The sequence below is a fragment of the Spea bombifrons genome, chromosome 1, assembly GCF_027358695.1.
Source record: "Spea bombifrons isolate aSpeBom1 chromosome 1, aSpeBom1.2.pri, whole genome shotgun sequence".
Lineage (NCBI taxonomy): Eukaryota > Metazoa > Chordata > Amphibia > Anura > Pelobatidae > Spea > Spea bombifrons.
In genome coordinates, this window is record NC_071087.1 from 62,332,333 (window position 1) to 62,355,425 (window position 23,093).

Sequence of the window (23,093 nt, forward strand, 5' to 3'; positions counted from 1 at the left end):
TTATCGGCAGCCACATTCTTTGGCAACCATGTTAGGATAAAGTTGAAGCCTAAGGCCGTTTTCATCTGCTACCATAAGCCATTGTCCTTGGTATTTCACAGGTACACAGCAGGGGGGTCTACTAAGATCCAATTGCCTTCTCTCCTGGAGCTGGATTAGCAGAACAACATGGGCCTGGTAATCACTCTGGGTCGTTTGTGGGAAATGGCAAGGTCCCACACAATTGTTTATGTTTATTTTATCTGGGTGGTGAATGTTCTTATATTCTGCATATGGTCTAAGGTTGATGATTAATTCCTGGAGGCGACAGTGAGGTTTGACTCCAGCCCCCCGGTGTTGCCTGGATAACTTTGTGCGGTCTTGCCAATAAGAACGTATGGTCTGCAAGGCTTTGAGAAGCATCAGTGAATGAAGCTTCCTGTGCTGGCCTTTCCCCAACTGGGGCAAATTCTCTTCTGTGGACAAATAACTAATGTTAAAGGTGCCATGGCAAAAACTTAAAAGATGTTGAAGAATTTGGACATGTTCTCCTCCGGATAAGAGCTCTTCTAATTCTTCCAAGATATTCTGAATTTTCACTGTCATTCTCTCTAGCAATGCCCCATCCAATTTCTCTTGGAATCTAGTGGCCAACAGACATTTACTCCCTGGTAGAAAGAGAAAAACCAATGGCTCTTGAGACTCAACCAACCACTCCAATGCTTCAACCTCTGTAACGTTGAAGAGATGAGGACGCAAGTCTCCAAGGCTGTGATCGGTAGGGTCAAGTGGAAGGTGGATAGTGGATGCAGCTTTACCTTTAGACCTCAGCATTATTGATGAAAAGTGGGACAGGGTCTCCAAAAATTCATCTTTCTCAACAGCAGGAACAGTTGCCATGCTTCCTTGCAAACTAAAAACAAACATATATGAATGAGAATATCTAAATGATGGACCCTAGATAAGTGGTATGTCAGAATAACTTTGCAACACACTCAGCTTAGAAACAACTTATATATATTGTTTATATTTCTATATATAGATCCATATATATTTAGAACTTGGGCGAAATCACAAATTAATTTTTGGATATCACCAGCAGAAAGATATAGATATGTCAGATATAACCCCACACCTGATATCAATGTTCCCATGGTCAGCACCACCAGGGACTGAGAGGGAAGCTGCTGCTTGGTGCTTGTGTCCTACAACCATGAATAAAGCTGGATACATCTTGGTGAGACACTTGTCTGTACCGAAGAAAAGCCTCTGAGCTTCAGTTTTTGATAATGCAAGTCCTGACAACGACAGAAACGAGACATAAATGAGAACTTATCTTATTGCTGTGAAACATGAAAGAGTTAATAATTCACTAATGTCAAAACATGGACTTTTAAAACATATCCCATAAGTGAGCATCTTAGGGTCGATAAGCTACCCTTTAGAACATCAACAACCCTCCAGTGTTCATACTCTCTGCCTCAAGTTGTGCACTCCTTTCCAACATTGACTGTTTTTACTCAAAATATTAATAGGGATAAGAACACAAGATGTGGGATAAATCATTTACAGTGGAGATCAGTAATTAATGACTGGAATTTATTAGCTGCTTGGTTAGGTAGACATGACAAGTAGGTAAGAAGAATACACGGACTACAGTAAATGTACAAGTTGTGCCTAAACTCAATGTATATGAATGTTATTGGATTTTCCTATGTTGTCTTAATTGCACCAATAAGTTTGTGTGTTAGAGGCAGGGGATGCTACTTGAACTTCTGACCTATAATCTGTAATTATTTTACCATTGTAAATGCCAGTCAGTAATTACGCATGCTGTGAACACCAATAAATGCAAAGCTCCATAACTGTTACATTTATTTGGCCTAGTGGCTCAAGGGGAATGTGATATGCTACCCATAGGGAATCTGTTTCAGTTACATCTGTTCTTTTCAGTTAGTATGTAGCATGTATCCTTCAAATAACTTATGCGTCCTATACAGGTCTTCTGCCCGCACATTTTAACTCTCCTTTCTGTTGTTATTTTATTGTAGTCATTGCTTTGAAAATGTTCAACTTACATATATATTGAAGTGTAACTGTTTAAGTTTAACCAACAAAACTCATAAACTTAATAAATACCATATTTTTTCTTTTTTTTTTTTTTTTTGCTTTTCTCCTCCATCACGTTACTTACCGTTTGAATGATCTTTCATATGAACACATAGGCGTATTTGCAGATCCTGAGAAATGATATTCCTCACATTCTCTCTGACTCTTAGGATGAGATAGTGAGTGTCCGACGACATGCAGACAACCTACAGACAATGGGTCATAGTGCATTAGAGGCTGACCCCTTTTACAATGTTCCACTGAACGCTCCTTTCCACAGTCAGTAACCTCTGTACTCAATAAGTGTTCAACTTCAAAACCTCAAAATTTAGACCAGGGGGCATGTCCAGCCACGTTATCCAGTAATAAAGCACCCCAAACATATCTGACAGTGCCATCAATGTGCACAATTCAGTCCTGTCCAAATAGGCAAATACAAAACCCCACAAAAGAAGCACAGGAAAAATCTTGTTGATACAACCACCAAGGTGCCTATGTGTAAAAATAAATAAATAAAGGAATTCAAGCACTCAAAAAAAAGCTTGCATCAAAGACCCACGACGTATGGAGAAGGGCAACCGGAGGTCACTCGTCCCCCTACCCAGCCCTTCTCTGCTCTTTACTTTGTATATAGGAACTGGGTGTCATACCCCGGGCAGTATGTATCAGTATGTATATTCATGGTGCAACATGAAGAAATGATCATAGTAACTACACCATATTTAAAGAAAATGTTATTGTGATTGTTTAAAAATGATGAATACAGCGTAAGTCATATTGTTAAATGGCTGTTTCTTACCTGGCCATGTGGATCACCTTCCACCGATACAAGAATTTTGGATGTGTGGCTCTTGGCATTGCGCTTTTGTGTGTCCAGGTAAAAGACAAGCATCAACATGTGAGAATGTTGTATCAAGGGTAAGATGTGTTCTTGTACTGTACCCATAAACTGCAGGCTGGTGCTGGGCTCCCACTCCACTAGGGGTGAGAACAATAAGCACATTGAGTTATTGCAAGCCAAATGCATATAAGTGACAGTTCATGAAAATGTACAGAACAGCAATACAGTATTATGTGTAGACAGTATAAAATAAATAAGATATATGTTGACACATAAATGTTTAGCGCTAAACAGATATAGAATTTTTTTAGATTGAAGGTATAATCTATAAGGCAAAGTATATGTTAACTCATGAAACCACACAAGTGTTCTGACAAACAAAGTTGAAAATTATAAGTGTCTGTAAATATTCAATGACTGGATTGAATATTTGAGGGTTAGTGGCAGGGAAGTAGTGGCTGAATGAGCGCTTCATTTTTATTTGGGGGCAGAACAGAACTATACACCAAAATGGGGAGAGATGTATATTAATCTACAAATCAATAAAAAGAAAGATGTGTAGTCTTAAAAATACACTGCAGTGCATAGAGAAATGTACTGAATGTTGCTGTAATTAATATGCTATCTACAATATTATAGACAGTAAGTAAAATTGCAAACGGTCTGAAAGAGAAGGGAAATATTGTGTAGGCGCATGGGTGCATGTTGCAGATAACTGCGGGAAGAGCTTAAAACATCAACGGATTTCTATATTACTGGTTGAATGAAATATTGTGCGTTTACAAAGACACAAAGGCGTTTATTTACTAAAGAGAGTTCACAGGAGTCGTGTTGCAGCTGTTTACCTTCACCATTCATCATGACGGCTCAACCCCCGTGAGCTTCTGCTGCAGAAAGAGCTGGCCCTGTACAATATTTTTTTTTTTTCGAAAGTCTCCTTACCCGTTAGATTATGCATTATACAGGGTCAGCTCGAAAGTGGAGAAAGCCCTGCATAATGCATAGCTTGGTCACTGAATGCATGAAATTCCATTATCTACGCATTATGCAGGACCACCTCAAACCTTCTTGCAGGAGGCACTCACTATAGCCAAGAGTCGTCAAATGTTGATAGGCTTTGTTGGGTGAACATATTGGGATTTTCTCTGCTTTGCAAAATCTAACACTTTTGTAACTTAACGCACAAATAACTAATTTCTTTTTGGAAATAACTTCACCAATCATGAAAAATGTAGCCTCGTTGATATTTTTTCAAAGAATGCAGAATTATCAAAAGACAAAGGCATTCACAGACTGTAGCTATAGAAACTGGTTTTATGTGATGAAATTGCTAAAGATCCCAGTTGATCTATTGTCAAGAGGAACAGCAATTTTCCTGAAACAGATGGTTTGTCAAAACCTCAGTGGTCCCTCTTTGTATTGTAAAGATGCACAATGTACTGGTCTCGCTGCCTCTTCATTCAAAGCAATATCAATAATATATTGTTAAACAGATTAGGAAAGGGGAAGTAATTTAGGCATAGAAGAAATAGATCAGCACTTGTGGCCGTGAAAAGAAAGATACATGGGTTGCAGCTAGTTTTATATATGGATAAAGTTAAACATGCGAACAGGTAGAAGGCCAACTTACATTTGTCCAGGTGAAGGACCACCAAATGCTTCCCTTGAGGCTCTGTGAGAACATTTGCAAGGTGTTTCATTGTTGTTAGCGTGGCTAATGGCTTATCATCTGTGCACATCCCAAACTTGTCCAGGTTTCCCGTTTCCCATGATTCTTGTTTGACTCCATCCAGGAACACATTCTCAAGGTTTCTGAAAACTCCATGTGTCTCCAGATTGCCCCAGCCAGGTCCAGATTCTTGACTCTCTTTCAGCCCACATTCAAGGTTCTGCAAAGCATCTTGTGCGTCATCGGGATTCCCGGTTTCGTTTAACACTACTTGCTGAAGACTGGGTTCTTCTATCCTATCCTCTCCTGCCCATTCTAGATCCCTATCCCCAACTTTGCTTGGCAAAGTTTGGCATAAAAGGGGCAGTGACAGCAACCACCAGCTTACACTTAGCATCCCCATTACCTTAACAGGGAGAAAAAAAAAAAAAAAAAAGACAAAACCAATGGCCGTCTCAGCTGTAGCAAAGTAAAGTCTATTTGTTGAAAAGCACCATAAGACACTGTGGCATCTTGCAAACCAGGCAGTTTACCTTCTGGAAACAGAAAGGCTGCACCTTGGAGAGCAAGGGGTGTTGTCACATCAGTGATGCTTTTGTTACGAGATGAGGAGATGCTGCCAAACTTTGCGTTACAGGGAGGGACGTTCCCGCGTTTTGGGCAATGTAGAGACCTTGAGCTCCTTGTGGGATGCGTATTCCCAATCTAAGTTGTCCCGTTTATTTATTTATTTATATTTGCAGATGGAACGGCATCCCTCAGTTTATTTTTAGAACGCAGCTCCTGTGAAAGATTCCTTGGTACCTTGTCCTTGAACACAGACAGGGTAACAATACCTCTATTGAAAGAAACGGGCTTCATATTTGAATTATCATAGAACCCTCTAGTACACGAAACAGCAAGTATTGAAACAATCTGATGAAAGGATGTTATTTCCCACAATTCCAGGGCACGTGAATACAGACTTCAACATGATCAAGTCCATTCGAAAAATATATACCAGTTTGTTTTTAAAAGTCCCCAAATAACTTAAATCTATGCATCAGGATTTGAATTTCATCTCAGTGTGCATGCTGCTTTGCATTATCAGTGTAGTCATTTTCTACCTATCATGTTTTCCGTCGATTAAGTGAAATTCCATATTGGCAAAAAGCATCAGAAAACAAATGACTTTGAAACACTTAAGTTTTAAGGCTCACGGTGCGTTGACACTTTAACAAAAATGACCAACTCTACACAGCCACCTTTGTTTTCCTTCCCAGGACAGTCACTCAGAAACTCTTATTTTCAAAACACGACCTATACTTCTATTTATCTTGACTGTGGATTCCATATTTTCAACCAAGCCATTCATTTCAGAGAAACAGCAGCCCAGAATCTATTCAAGTAATGCACTTTATTAAATGATTCAAAACAAAAACAAAATTAACAAAACCATTGTACAAAATATTCTTTAGACTAGAGAGAATCAGTTGGTGGGAGGCGGTGGTGGGATGTTTGAAGGTCCTTCACTAGGTAAGGGTGGTCTTAACATGGGTGGCATAGGTCCTGGAGGTAGAACGCCAGGAGCAGGGGGTGGCACGCCAGGAGCTGGTGGGGGCGGCACGCCAGGAGCAGGAGGTGGGGGGACTCCAGGTGGAGGGATACCTGGCGGCGGTATGCCGGGAGGAGGAACCCCAGGTGGAGGGACAGAAGGATTAGGAGGAGGTGGTGGTGGAACTCCAGGAGGTGGAACACCTGGGGGAGGCAATGACGGAGGTGGTCCAGGGGGTGGTACTCCAGGAGGAGGCACTACTGGTGTAGGTGGAAGTTGTGGGGGAGGACCAGGGGGAGCTGGTGCACCAGGAGGCATTGGAGGCAATGGCATTCCCCCAGGAGGAGGTGGGGGCATGGTTTCTGGCAGAGGAGGACGCGGTGGCATTCCATTTAGCAATGGGGGTGGAGGTGGTCGTTTAACACCAGGAGGTGCTGGAGGTAAGCTGGGCACCGGTGGAGGCTTTTCCATCTTAAAGTGGAACTGCAAAAAGAACTGATATACGAAAAAGAAAATGAGTTACTGCAGATATTGGTTAATAACCAGCCGAACAATCATTTCACTCAAACATGTATGCAAAAGGGGAATGTATTCTATAAGAACTTCCCATTAAACTAACAAATAATAAAGGCCAATGAGGCATGTTCATAATTTTAAAGAGTTCTACAGATCTGTGTTTTCAAGTTAATATAATTTCTGTAATGCACATAATAAACAGAAATATGTTATTCGAAAGGTCAACTACAGTGAGCTTCTTCCCCAAAGCAATGTCTGGGTGGCCCTGTATAAAGCAGATTTAAACCAGAGAGATGTCTTTCAATAAATCCCTATTATGAACAATATCAAATTAAAGGTGTTGTGCCATAATGATTAAGAAGGTTGGGAAGTTGAACCCTGTGGTTTACAGGGTTCAACTTCCCAACCTCCTTAATCATTATTTATCAGATTTAGTCACTGCTTTCATTTGTGCCTAAAACTCAGTTACTTAAAAACAAAGGTTTTCATTTGGTTCATAGGCTACAGGAAACACAGAAGCAGTTTATTTGAAGGCAAAGCATTTGACTGTCAGACACATTGCAGTGAGTGGTTTGTTACCTGTTTGGTTTCCCTGTTCCAATGAGTCCAGAACTTCCCTTCCACTTTATCAATTTCCCTGCTGGGGACCTGGAATAGCGGGCAGGCGAACAATGAGAATACGTTTTATGGTAAGCATGAAGTGCAATTCATGTGCAGTTTTAAAGGCAGTCTTATCTATCAACAACAGTAAAGCAATCCCAACACAGATGTACAAAAGGAAAAGGGTGCTAGCTCTCTAGCCTTTCCCCAACAACTGTAAAATCAGTAACAAAATAAATTCTATTGCCCGCTTTATTTTTTCCTTAATTTCTCATCCTATTACGAGTTGCTCCACTTAATCACTAGGTTTGGGCAGTCTCTCGGGCTGTATCTATGCGTCAGTAGGGATTTTTTCCTTTCTACATATAGTATTCAACCATTCATTTGGTTTCTGTAGCATAAAGATGATCTCCCACGCTGCCACGGAGGTATGTGGCGGCTGCAAATTTTTTTTTTTTTTACTTTAGGGTTATTTAAGGTCCTGCTCCTTAGTCCATCATTAGGACACCACCATGAAAAGGCTTTTAGTCAAAACATTGAGGGTTGCCCTGTTTTTTTTTTATATGCCCTTGTCTCTATTGTGTAAGTAACTTTTTGACTGTATATTCTGTTTTTGCATTATATTGATTGGTCAATTGAGACCTGTAGGCAATTAAGTTATTGGACTATATAGGTTTTGATATATATATACTGGGAATAAAAGTATTTTTGGTATATTTTTATGGTGGAGCAGCTCATCTTATTATGTACCACGTACTGCCACTTTGGGCTAATTCTGTTGATATATTACAGCAGCAAATATACATATATATACACACACACACACCTTAAATGCAATCGTCTCATAGGGTTCTGCCGCCATCAGAAGGTACTGCCAACGCCGATCTGGGGGCTCAATCCTCTGTTCATATGCAGACATGAAGCGGTGTCTGGGAAAGATACTTTCTGCTATTTCTGGATAGTCAATCTGAACAAAAGCCAAAGAAAATAGTATTGAGGAAACGAATGTCGCATATTTCTCCAAGGTGTAAGACAAATGATTTTGGAATCCTGAATCCATTAAAAGCTGTCAAAGAATAAAGGGAGCGCAAATCAACTGTGAAAGAGATTTGTGTGTGAGCTATGGCGACAAAAAGACTTCTTACCTGGAACAGTAGGGACTGTTGTCCTGACTCCGCATCTCTCTGCTTCGTAACTAAGAAAGGATCGGAAAGAACGGAAATAAATACGAACTTTTCATTGAATCCCACACCCCTATTACGACACCTTGGCCAACGACTTCAAAGGTCGCACTTCTTCCTTTCACACAATGTAACATTTGACACTGAAACTAGTTAAAATTAATGAAAAAAGCTAACCTTTATATCCAGGCCGACCAATCTTTACAAATTTCTTTACTTCAACTTTCACTTTCTCTGGGGCAGGTTGCGCAGGAGCCTCTTTAGCTTCTTTTGCTGCTCGTCGTGCCCTTTTAAAAATAGAAAAGCGTTTAGAAGTGTTGGTAAAGTAGATTCAGAATCTGCTGTGAGGGAGGTAATGTGTGCTATGAGGAAGGCTTTGTACAGCTAATGGAGATAACCCTGCTCATCTCCAATTTCAAGTTGTGTTGTAGTTATATGATATATATTATATGCAATGAGGTAATTTGTTTTACAAGGCTTGGCGGCCAAAATGCCTGCAACAGATTAACCATAAAATTCTCATCTAAGAGGTAACAATATAGGCATGTATATCGGGCCTAAATACAGAGACTCTATTTTTATCAATATTAGCCTAATAAAAGGAATCACTTCGAACTTAAAGATTCAATATATTTTTCAGGTAATGCAAACCATACATCACAACAGGTTGATTTTTCAGTATGAAACAGCAGGAATAAGCCAATTGTAAAAACTGAAGGAGGAAACAAATCTACAGACACAACGGTATGCCAAGCATTAAATGCCCCCCCCCCCCTTCATTTTCAGCACATAGTCAATAATCAAGTCGAGGACGGAGTCAACACAGACTTCAGTATGTTTAACAGTTGTCACCTCAACCCTGCTCTTACTAGTCGCTACTATTATTAGGTAAACCCTGCCGGTCCAAGCAGATTTCATTACTGAACCCAGTAAGGTGATGCCATATGTGCAGATTACAAAAGATTTCAGAAGGTAACTTACAAATTGGTCTGGTGCTTCTTTCCTTGGGTGTGAGCAAGGTAGCTGCCCTGTAGACAGATTAGAGACAGATATCGAGTCAGTGATATTGCAAAGACAATTTCTAATTACAATAAATTAAGAAACTTTAAAAAATGGAAACGCATGTTTTGGCAAAACGTTTTTTTTTGTTTTGTTTTTGTTTTTTAAACATCAGATAAAAGCAAACACGGTTTTCTCATACAATAAACCCACCTCCGCTTCCTAGGAGTTTCAGCAACAATTTCTCAGAGCCTCATCTTTAAAACCCCAAACTCCAGCAAATTTTAGGCATAAATGTTTAAATGCAAGAATTCCACTCACCTCATTATTGTGAAGGGTAAGACAAAGTTTGCATTCATAAGAACCCAAGTGATTCTTCATAAAGTAAGGATCCTTTAAAAAAAAGCAAACAGGCATATGAATTATAAAACATTTCACTTGATTTGCAGTACAGTTCTTCCAAAAAAAAGAGCTATGTGCTTACTCAAAAAAAGAAAATAGATTAGTTGTATTTTATGCGTATAAAATATTTATATACAGACAACATCTATGTATAGACAGGGCTGGAGATATTCCATTAACCCAGTACTTACTTGATAGATATGAAAGTGGTTTACTATATCTGATCTACAGCAACTCTTTACAGAGAGACAATTTAGCAATACTGAGCAATACTGAGGGGGTATAAAGAAAATTACACCCATTACACACAGCAGGGTGCACAATTTTTACATATATATATATTTGGATGGCTGTATATGTTCATGTACAATGTGATTTTTAGATGAATTATGAGTATTAAATGCAATACCTCAAGTAATTGGTAAATTGTCATTTCGTTAAAATTTGTGTTTATGCACTTACATCTCATCCAGACTACGTAGTAGTGATACAAAGCGTTTCAAAAGTAGAAGTACCACTTAAGAACGGCTCTGCTAATAGAAATAACATTTTCTTGCTATGCATGCTCACACTTCTGCTTTAATTTTTGACATGGGGTACCTCACGGTCGATTCACTGCCCACTTATGGATCAGCTTTTAAACATTAAATAAATGATCAACAGATTTTCATAACGATCCTCTGTATGTGTTTTGCAAAGAGTTCTCAGAAATTATTTTTGAGTACGTTAACTTGGCAATATGTTAACTAAATGTGCATATCTGCTCTACTGATGATGGTGTTAAAAAAATGCCTGAAAACAATTAAATAAAACACACTTTAATTTTGTGTTATAATTATTATAATGAACATTTGTGGGGGGAAAAAGTCTTGGTTGTTAACCAATTTGTTCTAACACACACAAGTTGTACTCCCAAACACTATAATATTAGGTTTAAAGTTTTTATTATAGAAACATTTGGTAGAATACAGGAAAGGCAAGCGTTATGTAGCATTTCAAAATACTTTTGGATAAGCAAACAAACATCCGGGTACCTTATTGATATCAATCGTTTCCAAAGCTAGCTGTCTGAGACGTTCCCTCCGGTCCCTGTTGCTTTCAGAGGCGGATGCCACCCCTCCGCTGCCGGTCTTACCACCAGCTCGGTGTTGGAAATCCATGATTGGGATGTTTTTGATAGCCGAGCAGGATCAAAAACCTTAAAAATATATATATATATTGTTAGTAATATTTGCTTACGTTTTTATTTTTTCCCATATGACTTCTGGAATTAGGAGCTTCATTACAACCCTCTGCAAAGTGGAGTATTTACAACAATACAGACAGGCTTGATTATACATGATTTGATCTGCCACTAACCCTGGTTATAATGTGCCGCCTTTTTAAAAGTGATCTCATGTTAATACTATGGAAGCCACTGCTTCGTGCCCAGTTCGATTAAAGCAACATCAGAGTACCGTCTTCATAGCAGCATGCTGTTAATATTGGAAACAATGCAGTCATTTATAGGAAAAAATTAAAAACAATGAATATGAAAGCCCCTTTAAGTACTTTCATATAAACTGTAACATTTCACCTTAGGGGAAGCTGCAGAGCTCCTCCACGATTGTTGCTCTTCCTGCATAGGGATCAAAACAGAGCCAGCACTAGGGGTAACTAGCTAGATATCAAGTGCAAGGAGATGCGTTCGAGTGAACGTCCTCTGCACGGAAAATAGCTGGCGAATGTAAAATTACCCCCATGCGTTCGCAAATGGGACTTGTATGCCATCATATTCAACGAAGCGCATATGATGGCTGGAGTGTTACTTTATTCGCCGAAAATAAACCCTACGGCCTGGATATAGAAGTGGGTCATAGTGAGCAGATATTTTAAAACAACGACACACGCAAGGAAACAGAGTTTAGCCGCATTAGGGCCCATGTGGGAGTCGGGCTTTTACCCCTTCCGGTTTTGATGCTTTGGTCACTAATACCGCGTATCGCTTTCCAACGTGTGTACAGGGCCGCTCTGTAAAGCCCCAATATGTCGTTCGCCACCCTAATCTTTGTTTTATCTGCACTTACCTCCTCTCCCCACCGTTTCCCACCTCTGCACAGCTTACTACGTGCCGATAGCGGATCCGGAAGTGAGTGCAGGGACAAAAAAAAAATCGGACGTGACGAACCGTCTCAACAACAACAACTTTACTCAGGCGAACACAAGGCTTATTTCCGGGTGTGGAGGATTCATAGTGGGTATGTATACAAATATTTGAATGGACTTCGTGTGATTTGCGTAGGTGTGTAAACGTCCTTCCTTGTTTGCTGGATTGTTGGGTGGTACAGGGTGTTTATTCAAACTATAGGAAGTATCTGTATGTGGAATTGAAGAAACAATCTATTAACAGCATTTTGCAAAGGTGGTGGGGTTGGTTTCCCTGATAAGCTATAAAGCCTGTTACAGATGTGATTGTCTCATTTCTGGGGCACAGTTTGTGTGTGTTGGTGTGTGTTGTGTCCCCTCCCCAGTATTAGTGAATATACCGTATTTGCTCGATTATAAGACGAGGTTTTTTCCAGAGCAAATGCTTTGAAAAATACCCCTCGTCTTGTAATCGAGGTCGTCTTCTAATCAGACCTCATTCTGCTTCGGCCGTGCTGCTTACCGGAGTGGCATATAGGGGTATAAGGCATATCATGGGGCAGAGGGGCATATAGGGGGATAAAAGGCACATCATGGGGCAGAGTGGCAAATAGGGGGTATAAGGCATTTCTGGGGGCAGAGTGGCATGCCTGGGGGCAGATGTGCATAACTGGGGGGGGCAGGTTGGCAAATAAAAGGAAATAAAAAATATATTTTTCTCAATCATAGCTTTGATTACATGAATTAATATTTACTAGTAAAACTTTTTTCCTATAGGGTAGTCTTATATTCAGGCTTTTTGTTTTTTTCCTAAATTAATATTTTGATTTTGGGGGGTCGTCTTATAATCAGGGTCGTCTTATAATCGAGCAAATACGGTATGTTACTTTGTTTTCCAGTCCAAGAGTTCTGGTGGTGTCCCCAGGTCATGCTGCTGGATCAGGATGCGTTATAATGAGAAGGAGCTGCTGTCCCTCTCCAGGCAGAGGGCTGAGAAAGCAGATGAACTGAATATGAAGGGCCCAAAGAAAGGGTGTGGTAAGTGTATCCCCAAAATACAATGTGTCATCACCAATCTTATGACTAGATGCGTAACTTTTCCAATATGTTTACCGATTGAAATGAGCCGTATATAACTAATACAAACCCAAGAGACAAACTTTTTTCAGGATCTGCATCTTTATTCATTCCACTTAACATACCTCTCCCAAAGATTTCAGATGATCAGATTTGTGCACCATTGTTAGGGGACATGGTAGGGTGACAAGGGTGAAAACACCTACCTACCATACCCGTCTAGCCACCAGCTGAAATGCACACATGGTTGTCAGCAATTATCACGTAGGATTTAATATAATCACCATTTGCTGAACACTGTTCATAATCCAGAATATACTATTCTGTATTATATTATCATATTCATATATACAGAATATAATAAAGAATATTCTCAATATAAGTACAATAGATCTTGGCAAATATGAGCAAAGGAGGCTGTGAAAATTGTCTTTATTGTTTAACCTTTTGTTCTTTTCTTTAAAAAATACTCTGATCTTGTAGATATCAAACCATTCCAAACGCAACACAGGTCTAAAACAAATAAATGAATGTAAGCGTGGCAAAATTTTGGCACCCTTATAGTCAATACTAGACCTCCCTTTGCCAGCTCCGAGTCTTCTCCTATAATGCCTGATGAGGTTGGAGAATACATTGGGATCTGAGACCATTCCTCCTCTCTAAATCCTTCAAATTTCAAGGTCAAAGCAGGTGGACTCCCCTAAGCCCACAAGCTTTCAATTGGGTTCAAGTCAGGGGACTTTGATGGCCATGGTAGGACCTTGATTTTGTGGTCAGTACCATTTTTTGTGTTGATTTTGATGTATGTTTTGGATCATTGCCCTGCTGGAAGATCCAACCACGGCTCATTTTAAGCTTTCTGCCAGAGGCAGTCAGGTGTTCATTTAACATCTGTTGATATTTGGTAGGGTGCATGTATCCTAACAAAATGTCCAGGTCTTCTGGCAGAAAACCAACCCCAAAACACTGAAGAGCCACCACCATATTTTATAGTCCCATGAGGTACTTACTCCATATTGCTATATCTCTGTGTGTGCCAAACTCACTTTGGTGTTTTTTGCCAAAACCCTCTATTTTGGTTTTATCTGAGCCTAGAACCTAATCCCATTTGAAGCACCAGTAGTGTACTTTTTTTCTTGAAACCATTCCAAACAACTTGGGAAGTAGGTGACGTTAGATTGAAGTTTTGGAGACTTTCTGACCCCAAGACACAACTAACAACTGTAATTCTCCAGCTGTGATCTTTGGAGATTTTTTTGACCACTCGAACCATCCTCTTCACAGTGCAGTGAGACAATATAGACACACGTCCTCTTCCAGGTTGATTCATAACATTTCCAGTTGACTGGGACTTCCTAATTATTGCGCTGATGGTGGAAGTGGGTATTTTCAATACTTTTGCTATTTTCTTATAGCCACTTCCTATTTTGTGAATCTCAACAGCTTTTGGTGCACATCACAGCTATATTTCTTGCTCTTACCAATTGTGGTGAATGACTAGGAAATATGACTAGAAAAATATCACTGGGAATATACTTCAAATATATTTTTCTCATATGAATTTGTAAGGGTGCCATAATTGTGACACACATATATCCACGCTATCCAACCAACAGACCAGGTTCGCTGCCTTGGTGTCACCCTTGACTCTGCTCTCTCCTCCTTCATCCCTCACATCCAGTCCCTCACCAAATCCTGCCACCTCCACCTGCAAAATATCTCTCGAATCCGCCCTTTCCTCACACAAGAAACCACCAAGTTACTAATCCACTCCCTTGTGATATCCCGCCTGGATTACTGTAACTCCCTACTAACCGGTCTCCCCCTCTCCCGCCTTTCAACGCTTCAATCCATCCTCAACACTGCAGCTAGATTAATTTTTCTCTGCCGCTGCTCCTCTTCTGCTGCCCCGCTATGCCAATCACTTCATTGGCTCCCCATACCCTTCACAATCAAATTTAAACTTCTGACCCTGGCCTAAAGAGCCCTCAACAACTCTGCACCCCCTTACATTATCTATCCTCCTATCCAAATACACCCCTACCCGTCCCTTTCGCTCCTCTCACGACCTGCAGCCATCTTCTACTGTTGTTACCTCTTCTCACTCCTGTATTCAGGATTTCAACCGTGCCGCTCCCCTCCTGTGGAATTCCCTTCCCCGTTCGATCAGACTTTCTGCCTCGTACACGACTTTTAAAACCTCTCTGAAAATCCACCTGTTCAGGGAAGCGTACAACATTCCTTCCCATTACTCCCAACCATCATCCTAATCAAAGCCATCAGAACAAACAGCTTCAACACATTATCGGAACCAGATCAACTCATCCCCATCCGAGCCGTCCTCTCATATTGTCTCACTTCCCCCTCAACCACCGACTAGATTGTAAGCTCACAAGAGCAGGGCCCTCTTCTCCTTTGCACCAGTTTGTTATTGTATGTGTTTCTAAATTGTTCTACTGACTGTAACAGCGCTGCGGAATCTGCCGGCGCTTTATAAATAAATGTAATGTAACAATTTTTACCAAGAGTGCCAATGCCAATATTAGTTGAGGGCCTTGTGTGTATATGTCTTCCATTGCAAGTTGCTACAGTTTTATGCCATAAATCAAAGAATGTATACCAGACACAGAACCCTATATACCTACCTGATGACATTTAACTTCTAGCTCAGCCGCAATTATCTTTGGCTTTTCTCTTCCAAAAGAAGCAGTGGCAGTTTTTATTCCATCCACAAACATTGTTTTATGTGTTTGTTTTTTTTATTTAGAAAATGTTTTACAGTCTGTAGAAATATTAAATTACTTCAAAGCATCCAAATTCAAATAACAAATATGCAGTAAACATAGTCTTAATAGATCAGGTCGGAATGAATGCTGCAAAATATTATATATACGAACACACACACACACACACATCTTATATATTTCTAGTACCGTATTAAAGTTAGTTGTGTCAATCAAAACACATCCTTTATCCCCTTACCCGAGGTTTGCTCAGTTACAATCATGGTGGGCTATCATTTCAAAAGTTGGGTCCAATAATGCATTCTTGAGAATTGGTTAACCAGCCCTGGAAAGATATCAATGTTTCCAGGATGATACATAGCATATGTATATCATAGCATATGTATATCATTGAGCTGTGGGCAAATGCTGCAGTAAGAAAGGATCAGGTTTGACACCCTGTTTCTATAATTTATGGTAATGTAACTAACACCACGACTGATGCAAATATAGTAGTAAGTGCATTATTTTTAAGTGATGCATTGGTCTAGTTATCCTTTGTCATCTTGTCCTTTTTTGTGGATAGTACCTAAAATCATTTCAATTTTTTAATCATTTATAAAGATCCTCTAGACTGTAAGCTCATTTGAGCAGGGCCCTCCTCACCTGTTGTCTCTGTCAATTTGTTATGTTACATACTACTTGTTATGTCCTGTCTGCCCATTGTACAGCGCTACGGAATTTAATGGCGCTATATAAAACAATAATAATAATATCACATCTGTTATTTTAATATTTCATCAAGTAATAAAAGTAAATAAAACAACCACTAATGAACATTAAGAAAGGTAATGTGATTAATACAAGCCCTAAATATGCTCTTAGTTGTTGTAGCATTATGGTATCACTTAAAAATATGTTGTTTATAGGAATGCACACATCTATTTTGGTGTTTGAATGATTGCATCACACTTGTCCCAACACACAACCCACGTCTTACACAAAATGTCTCATCCCTTCATCCAGCCCTGAAGAAGCGACTAGTGAAATTGGTAGCCAATTTTCTCTTTTACTTCAGGACGGATGAAGAAGAGGTAAGAAAATCCCTCTTTACAAAGTCCACCAATATCCTGTAAGAGTTTATGTGATCGCTGCCCCTCTGTTCCTTTTGTTTTATCCAAGATGACATTTGAATATGCAGGTATATTATTAATGTTATGCCTGTGACTAAATTATCTTGCTTCTTTTTTTTTTTACTCTTCTTCTTAGCCCATAGGAGCAATGCTGCTAGAACACTGCAAAGTGATAAAGGACGTGGGAACAATGTTCTCCATATGTGAGTATAAAGAGGAGAGAGGGACGCTAAGGCACACTAATACACGGGGCACATGTTTTAAGGTAGAATTGCAGGAGTCTAATAAATCACCACAAGAAATATGGTTACAGAGAGAGATTGAGCCTTCAACACTATGCATGGCACTGGAAGCCAGAGGGAACTTCTATAAAATATTATTAATAATAATATAACATCATAGTTATTTTATAAAATGAGTTTGAGTGAATGTCTATCACATTTTTTTGAGGGATTTTTGTTTAAAAATATTTGAAGCGTCACCAGTCTACCTGTGTTTCAAGGAGAATCACTCTGCATGCCTGCTAAACCTTCACTCACATTCTTATCCTAGTGTTCACCAGAAACAGACAGGGCAGCGCAATATTAGTAATAGAGCATCATTTCTTGCTAAAATACTGCTCTTGCCTTACTGGGACATTGAAACAAATTTAGCATGACTGTTCCTTTAATCACAGCTTCATCCACAATGAATTTCAAATACTGTGTCCATGAATGTCTTTGTCTGGAATGTATCCAGTCCCCTCCTAAAGGCCTCTGCAATATTGGTCTGTGGGATGAAGAGGTCGCCCGTGGTTGCTACTGACCTTGATTCCAGACCTTTACAATGGGATAGTTTGTTTTTTTACAGGGGGAAAAATGTGCCAAACGTGTGAAAAACAAACACAATCACAAACAATATAGAAGAAAAAAAAAGATAGAAAATAGCTATTAAACACCCAAGAAACCAACCAAAGCAAGTCTGTAGGAAGAAAAAAAATCACAACTGTACTCGATCTTAAAGAGAAAATGTTGAATGGGTAAGATAAGCATTTGTAAACTTCTTGCTTTTACAGACTTCATTGATGAGCCAGACAGAAAATACACTTTTGAGTGTGCGAGCTCAGAGCAGCGTGACGAATGGGTAGAAGCGCTGACCAATGCAAGGTGGGTGCCAAAGAGAAGTCCTACAAAATGTCTATAGAAACTTGTTATTGTGGAGGATAGGCTTTCATTTTGGTGAACTTCCCTGACTTTCCGCTTAGATGCAATGGCTATCGCGATTTTTTTTGTTGCAATGCTTGCAAAAGAAACATCCTCAAAGCACAAAAATTGTTGTTTTTAGTTACGAGTTTATGAGGAGAAGTCTCATGTTTTATCGGAATGAAATACTCAGGATGACCGGGAAGGTGAGTAACTGCTTTTGCGACGTCCTTTGTCAAATGTTTCTTTTTTCTTCCCTTGCCTAATATTTTCTCTCCTTTGGGTGCAGGACCCTTTGGAGCAGTACGGGATTTCAGAAGAGTCTCGTTTGCAGATAGAACCTGCAGCCGTCTGAGCCATTGCAGCCATTTTGTCTTCCCCAGTTCTTCTCTTTGGCTGTATGTTCCTCACACCTGATACTTCACTATCATGGTGTTTCTTTAATGAACTGAGGCCCCTGACCTCATCAGTAGTGAAAATGACTGTTTGTGCCATCGGTACTATGCCAGTTTTAGAGTGCCATTATTATATGAAGAACTCAGGAAATACAAACATTAATCACTATGCGTTGAATATTGCCCATTTCATGTTTAATAATTGACCCACTAGTGCCTCAAAGCATCACTAAACCTTTTGTTGCCAATAGGGCAAAACATTTTCAACTCCATCGTAGAAGCCCCGGCGGAAGTGCCGTGCCGTGCCGCAGCAGAGGTTGTCTACGCGTATCGCGCAGATGTCCACTGGCTGCCCCCGTAGGGAGTCTGGAGCTTAGGGGCAAGTATAGGGATGCATTGGTAAGTCGGGGGGGGGGGCAGGTTGGCATATAAAAGGAAATAAAAACAAGAAATGCATTTTTCTCAATCATAGTTTTTACTAAATATGAAAAAAGAATTTACATGTGAATTAATATTTAAATATATCTAATAAACTTTTTTTTATAGGGTAGTCTTACATTCAGGCTTTTTCTTTTTTTCCTAAATTAATTTCTGGGGATCGAGCAAATACGGTAATCTATGGGGTATAGAAACAGAACATCCATTGCCATTAAAAGAATAATAAATACATTCTAGTCTGTGACATGCATCAATCCCGGTTAAATGGTTATTCTGATGGACCAATCAGTTTCTTCAGTAATTCACAGTTATAATTTACTGTTGCACCAGTTGTTGTTAAACTTCAGTAGGACCCTGTAAAGTTTGATAAAACCTAATGCTGATTCTCTCTGAATAGTTGTTTATCTTGCAGTACATTTGTATTACACTGCTGTTTATCTCTGGTGATTTTGCCAGATGAAGTATACAACAACTTCAATCCCCGAAATAACATATATAACTGAAGCATGGCGCATCCACCCTCGGTGCTTTACGCTGGCAGCAACAACCTCCTCCACTGTTTGATAAGTGGTGAGCTCCGATGCCAGGCTGCCGTCTATAGCAAAAGTCCGGTCAGAAGATGTCATGTGAGACAAACATTTTATTTGATCCCTTGTTTTAACTGCTATTTGTGTCCTTTTTATGTCCACCTTAGTAATTTTAGAAACAACCTTGTCTGTGTATAAGCCATATACCAATAAAACAGACTTAAATTGGTACCACGTATATTCTGGTCATCAACATGTGAAATATGTATATTAGCCCACGAAAGAAAATAAAATCCTTTAACTTGTCACGTGTGTTATACACACACACACACACACACCCCCTAATATAATTTAGAGGTGCCACTGGCTACAGACACGCTCTGAGGCTGCACTACTGGACTGGGAAAGTTAGGAAGTATATAGTCACATGGCATACATTATAGTTAATCTGTAACCCCTAAGATTCAAAAGTGTGGTTGGTGATTGTGTAAATAATGTTGAAGTTTGATGTACTGTAATAAACATCGCAACCGATGAAAATATAAACCCTGCTGTTTATTTGTGACCCTTGATCTCTTCCTGTAATGAAAATGTAGCCTGTAATATTGACAATATTGAACCTTGTAGAGTAATAAATTATCTACCACATGTATGCTCGATGTGTTTTGGGATGATTGGGCTTCAAAGGAGGATTATGGGTTTTAATGGGCTGTGGACAATTTAATTTAATGCAGTGTAATGCAGCCTTGTTCACTTAGTGCCTTTGCTAAATGTTTTATGAATTCCTGCATGTAAAGGAAGGGTAGGGTAGCACACTTATTTCTAACAAACATTATGTGGGCAAGATAGAGAGAAAATAATTGGCTCTTACCCCTACACCAGCTACAAGTGAATCAGTTTGATAATTGTGATAAAAACCTCCAAGAATTAACTTCAGAAAGCAATAACATGGAGTCTGCTTAAATAAAATGCAAACTTGTCTCTATGGGAATTAAAGCTGCACATATGTATATACACTCTGATCAAAAGTATGTGGATATCCTCCTAATATTGCGTTTAGGTGTTTCAGTCACACCCATTGCTAACAGATGTATGAAATCCATCACCTAGGCAGCCAGCACCATAGACAAACATCGGCAGTAGAACGGGTCGTACTGAAGAGCTCAGTGACTTTAAACGTGGTCATAGAATTTTTTAACTCTTTCCATGCGAGAATTGTTTTAAGCTAATGTCCTAATTTTTTTATTTTTTTTATTTTTATGTATATATATATATATATGTATATGTATATATATATATATACCGTATTTGCTCGATTATAAGACGAGGTTTTTTCCAGAGCAAATGCTCTGAAAAATACCCCTCTTCTTATAATCGAGGTCGTCTTCTAATCAGACCTCATTCTGCTGGGGCTGTGCTGCTTATCGTGCTTTGATCGCGAGCAGCGTCTCTGCTATTAGCAGCAGGAGAACAGGAAGCTAGCACAGTCCTCACATAACTCTACCTCCCCCCTCCTTCCTCTGGGGGCGGGGCCAGAGAAGTTGCTCGCACAGCCGGGCCCCTGCTGAAGTCTGCGAGTAGGAGATCTGCAGTTCAGGTAAGAGGGTGGGGGGTTTGAGCGTGTGTGTGTATGTGTGATTAATGGAATGAATAAGTATTTAAATGTTTGGGAATGAGTGTGTGTGTGTGTTAGTATGGATGTGTAAGGGGGGTGGGGGTGGTAGCATGGCATAGGGAGGCTGTAATCACACGTCTAACATCCCCAGGTTCCAGCATGTACTAGCTGCCTTGGCTTGATAGGAGTGTGATTGCTGTTAGCAGTATATATATATATATATATATATATATATATAATCCAGAAATGCATTTTAACCCCCTATATGCCACTCAGCCCCATGATATGCCTTTTAACCCCCTATATGCCAGAGTGGCATATAGGGGTATAAGGCATATCATGGGGCAGAGGGGCATATAGGGGGTTAAAAGGCATATCATGGGGCACAGTGGCATATAGGAGGGTATAAGACATTTCTGGAGGCAGAGTGACATATAGAGGGTTAAAAGGCACATCATGGGGCAGAGTGGCAAATAGGGGGGTATAAGGCATTTCTGGGGGCAGAGTGGCAAGCCTCGGGGCAGATGTGCATAACTGGGGGGGGCAGGTTGGCAAATAAAATTTTTCTCAATCATAGCTTTTATTAAATATGAAAATTAGTTTACATGAATTAATATTTACTAGTAAAAATCTTTTCCTATAGGCTAGTCTTCTATTCAGGCTTTTGTTTTTTTTCCTAAATTAATATTTTGATTTTGGGGGGTCGTCTTATAATCAGGGTCGTCTTATAATCGAGCAAATACGGTATTTTTTTTTTTTTTTGCCTGACATCAGTGGGAAATTATCTTTACATTTTACTGTTTTATATTTTTTTTTTATTTATTTTTACTAATCACACTCTGATTAGAAAGCTGGGCTCCAATGACTTGCATGGTTGAATGCAGTACCTGTATTCAATCTGCAAGTGGAGCCAGACTTCTCTAGCGGGTCTGGAGACCCTCTGGTGAACTTTTCCAACTTTGTTGTTTTTTTTTCACAGGATGGCCGCCATCTTGCGGTTGGCGAAAACACTCGCAGTGACGGTTGACGACGCCCCAGGGAGGGGCCAGAGATGGCCCCTGATGCCGATCACAGTGTTGCTGAATGCCTCGATGTCGAGGCATTACAGCAACACTGGGTGCAGAAAGCGAACGTAGATCGCTTTCTGTACCCATTTAAAGTCATCTCTTCAGTACGACCCATTCCACTGCCAATGTTGGTGTATGGAGATTGCTGTCTATGTGATTGGTTTTATACGCCTGTTAGTAAAGGGTATGACTGAAACACCTGAGCCAGACATTGATGGTAGTGTAGTATAACCCCCATCACTATATGCTAAGCCAGAGATTGACGTGGTAGGCCTCTCCCCCTTCAGTAGCTGCACCTAAACACTTAAGATTCACTCATACAAACCTGCACCCCCCTAAGCTTACAGCTATGGCTCGCACACACTGTGTGAAGAAACACTGTGTGACTAGCCGTTCAGTTTCCTGGGATATGTGGCACCCCCTGCTGAGTGGCACAATTATTGGCACCCCTATGAATTCATAGTGTACCCACACAAGTTATATATTGTTTTGGGGGTTTGTTTTTTTTCCCAAGAACAAGAAGGGCCTTCTTTAGATACCCTTTTTTGATCATATCATCTAATTTCCTAAAAAAATAATAAAATATGGTAAAATGTTAACTCATCAAAATGGCTAATGAAAAACCTGCTAAAAAGATTCTAATATTTGTCTTGGGCTTCGTAATATCCAATATTATTATATTTATTTTTTTCTTGGATCACTTTCTAAGCTTATGTAATGTCATGATGTGCCAGGCGCATCTTCAGGCATTAACTGACCATTTTTACGTGACATGTCTGGCAAGTCATTGGTCATTAAGGGGATATGTAAGCATAACCCCTGTTTAGGTTCATCTCTGCATGGCATATTTGGTCTCCCTGAAACCACATCACAGGCATAGTGATGTCATGTATACTGGGGCCCAAAAATTATCCACTCATATTTTGGATTATGCATTTCATAAATTCACCATTGATGCCCATTGAGTGACCTCTTCACCCCCT

The 23,093-nt window shown here is 39.8% G+C and overlaps 3 protein-coding genes across 5 annotated transcripts; 1 reads left to right on the forward strand and 2 right to left on the reverse strand.

Annotated features, from left to right (window-relative positions):
* AMH (anti-Mullerian hormone) lies at window positions 1-5,001 on the reverse strand. The gene is made up of 5 exons (XM_053464567.1): window positions 4,560-5,001; window positions 2,888-3,066; window positions 2,174-2,294; window positions 1,115-1,277; window positions 1-892 (listed from the first exon to the last, which is right to left on the reverse strand). The coding sequence occupies exons 1-5, from the start codon at window positions 4,999-5,001 to the stop codon at window positions 1-3; spliced, it is 1,797 nt and encodes a 598-aa protein (XP_053320542.1).
* A 978-nt stretch (window positions 5,002-5,979) lies between these two features.
* On the reverse strand, window positions 5,980-11,980 carry SF3A2 (splicing factor 3a subunit 2). The gene is made up of 9 exons (XM_053462495.1): window positions 11,897-11,980; window positions 10,865-11,028; window positions 9,750-9,821; window positions 9,411-9,457; window positions 8,607-8,716; window positions 8,394-8,443; window positions 8,075-8,215; window positions 7,228-7,296; window positions 5,980-6,627 (listed from the first exon to the last, which is right to left on the reverse strand). The coding sequence occupies exons 2-9, from the start codon at window positions 10,988-10,990 to the stop codon at window positions 6,067-6,069; spliced, it is 1,176 nt and encodes a 391-aa protein (XP_053318470.1). The 5' UTR covers window positions 10,991-11,028; window positions 11,897-11,980; the 3' UTR covers window positions 5,980-6,066.
* A 14-nt stretch (window positions 11,981-11,994) lies between these two features.
* PLEKHJ1 (pleckstrin homology domain containing J1) lies at window positions 11,995-18,634 on the forward strand. Of its 3 annotated transcripts, none has more exons than XM_053462507.1 (7): window positions 11,995-12,067; window positions 12,854-12,992; window positions 16,781-16,848; window positions 17,024-17,090; window positions 17,942-18,032; window positions 18,211-18,274; window positions 18,358-18,634. In XM_053462507.1, the coding sequence occupies exons 2-7, from the start codon at window positions 12,899-12,901 to the stop codon at window positions 18,421-18,423; spliced, it is 450 nt and encodes a 149-aa protein (XP_053318482.1). In that variant the 5' UTR covers window positions 11,995-12,067; window positions 12,854-12,898; the 3' UTR covers window positions 18,424-18,634. The 3 variants fall into 3 exon arrangements, with proteins under 3 accessions (XP_053318482.1, XP_053318498.1, XP_053318490.1); XM_053462523.1 differs by lacking the exon at window positions 11,995-12,067 and adding an exon at window positions 12,150-12,186; XM_053462515.1 differs by lacking the exon at window positions 11,995-12,067 and adding an exon at window positions 12,229-12,306.
* Window positions 18,635-23,093: the final 4,459 nt, after the last annotated feature.

Excerpts from the sequence above, each read along its gene's own strand:
- AMH (XM_053464567.1), bottom strand. The coding sequence starts at position 5,001 with ATGGGGATGCTAAGTGTAAGCTGGTGGTTGCTGTCACTGCCCCTTTTA. Across the intron at positions 2,295-2,887 it reads AAGGTGATCCACATGGCCAG|GTTGTCTGCATGTCGTCGGA; the intron begins GTAAGAAACAGC and ends CATTGTCTGTAG. Across the intron at positions 893-1,114 it reads CATGGGAACATTGATATCAG|TTTGCAAGGAAGCATGGCAA; the intron begins GTGTGGGGTTAT and ends GTTTGTTTTTAG.
- SF3A2 (XM_053462495.1), bottom strand. The coding sequence starts at position 10,990 with ATGGATTTCCAACACCGAGCTGGTGGTAAGACCGGCAGCGGAGGGGTG. Across the intron at positions 9,458-9,749 it reads TTACCCTTCACAATAATGAG|GGCAGCTACCTTGCTCACAC; the intron begins GTGAGTGGAATT and ends ATCTGTCTACAG. Across the intron at positions 8,444-8,606 it reads TGGTCGGCCTGGATATAAAG|TTACGAAGCAGAGAGATGCG; the intron begins GTTAGCTTTTTT and ends ATCCTTTCTTAG.
- PLEKHJ1 (XM_053462507.1), top strand. The coding sequence starts at position 12,899 with ATGCGTTATAATGAGAAGGAGCTGCTGTCCCTCTCCAGGCAGAGGGCT. Across the intron at positions 16,849-17,023 it reads TCAGGACGGATGAAGAAGAG|CCCATAGGAGCAATGCTGCT; the intron begins GTAAGAAAATCC and ends TCTTCTTCTTAG. Across the intron at positions 18,033-18,210 it reads GAAGCGCTGACCAATGCAAG|TTACGAGTTTATGAGGAGAA; the intron begins GTGGGTGCCAAA and ends TGTTGTTTTTAG.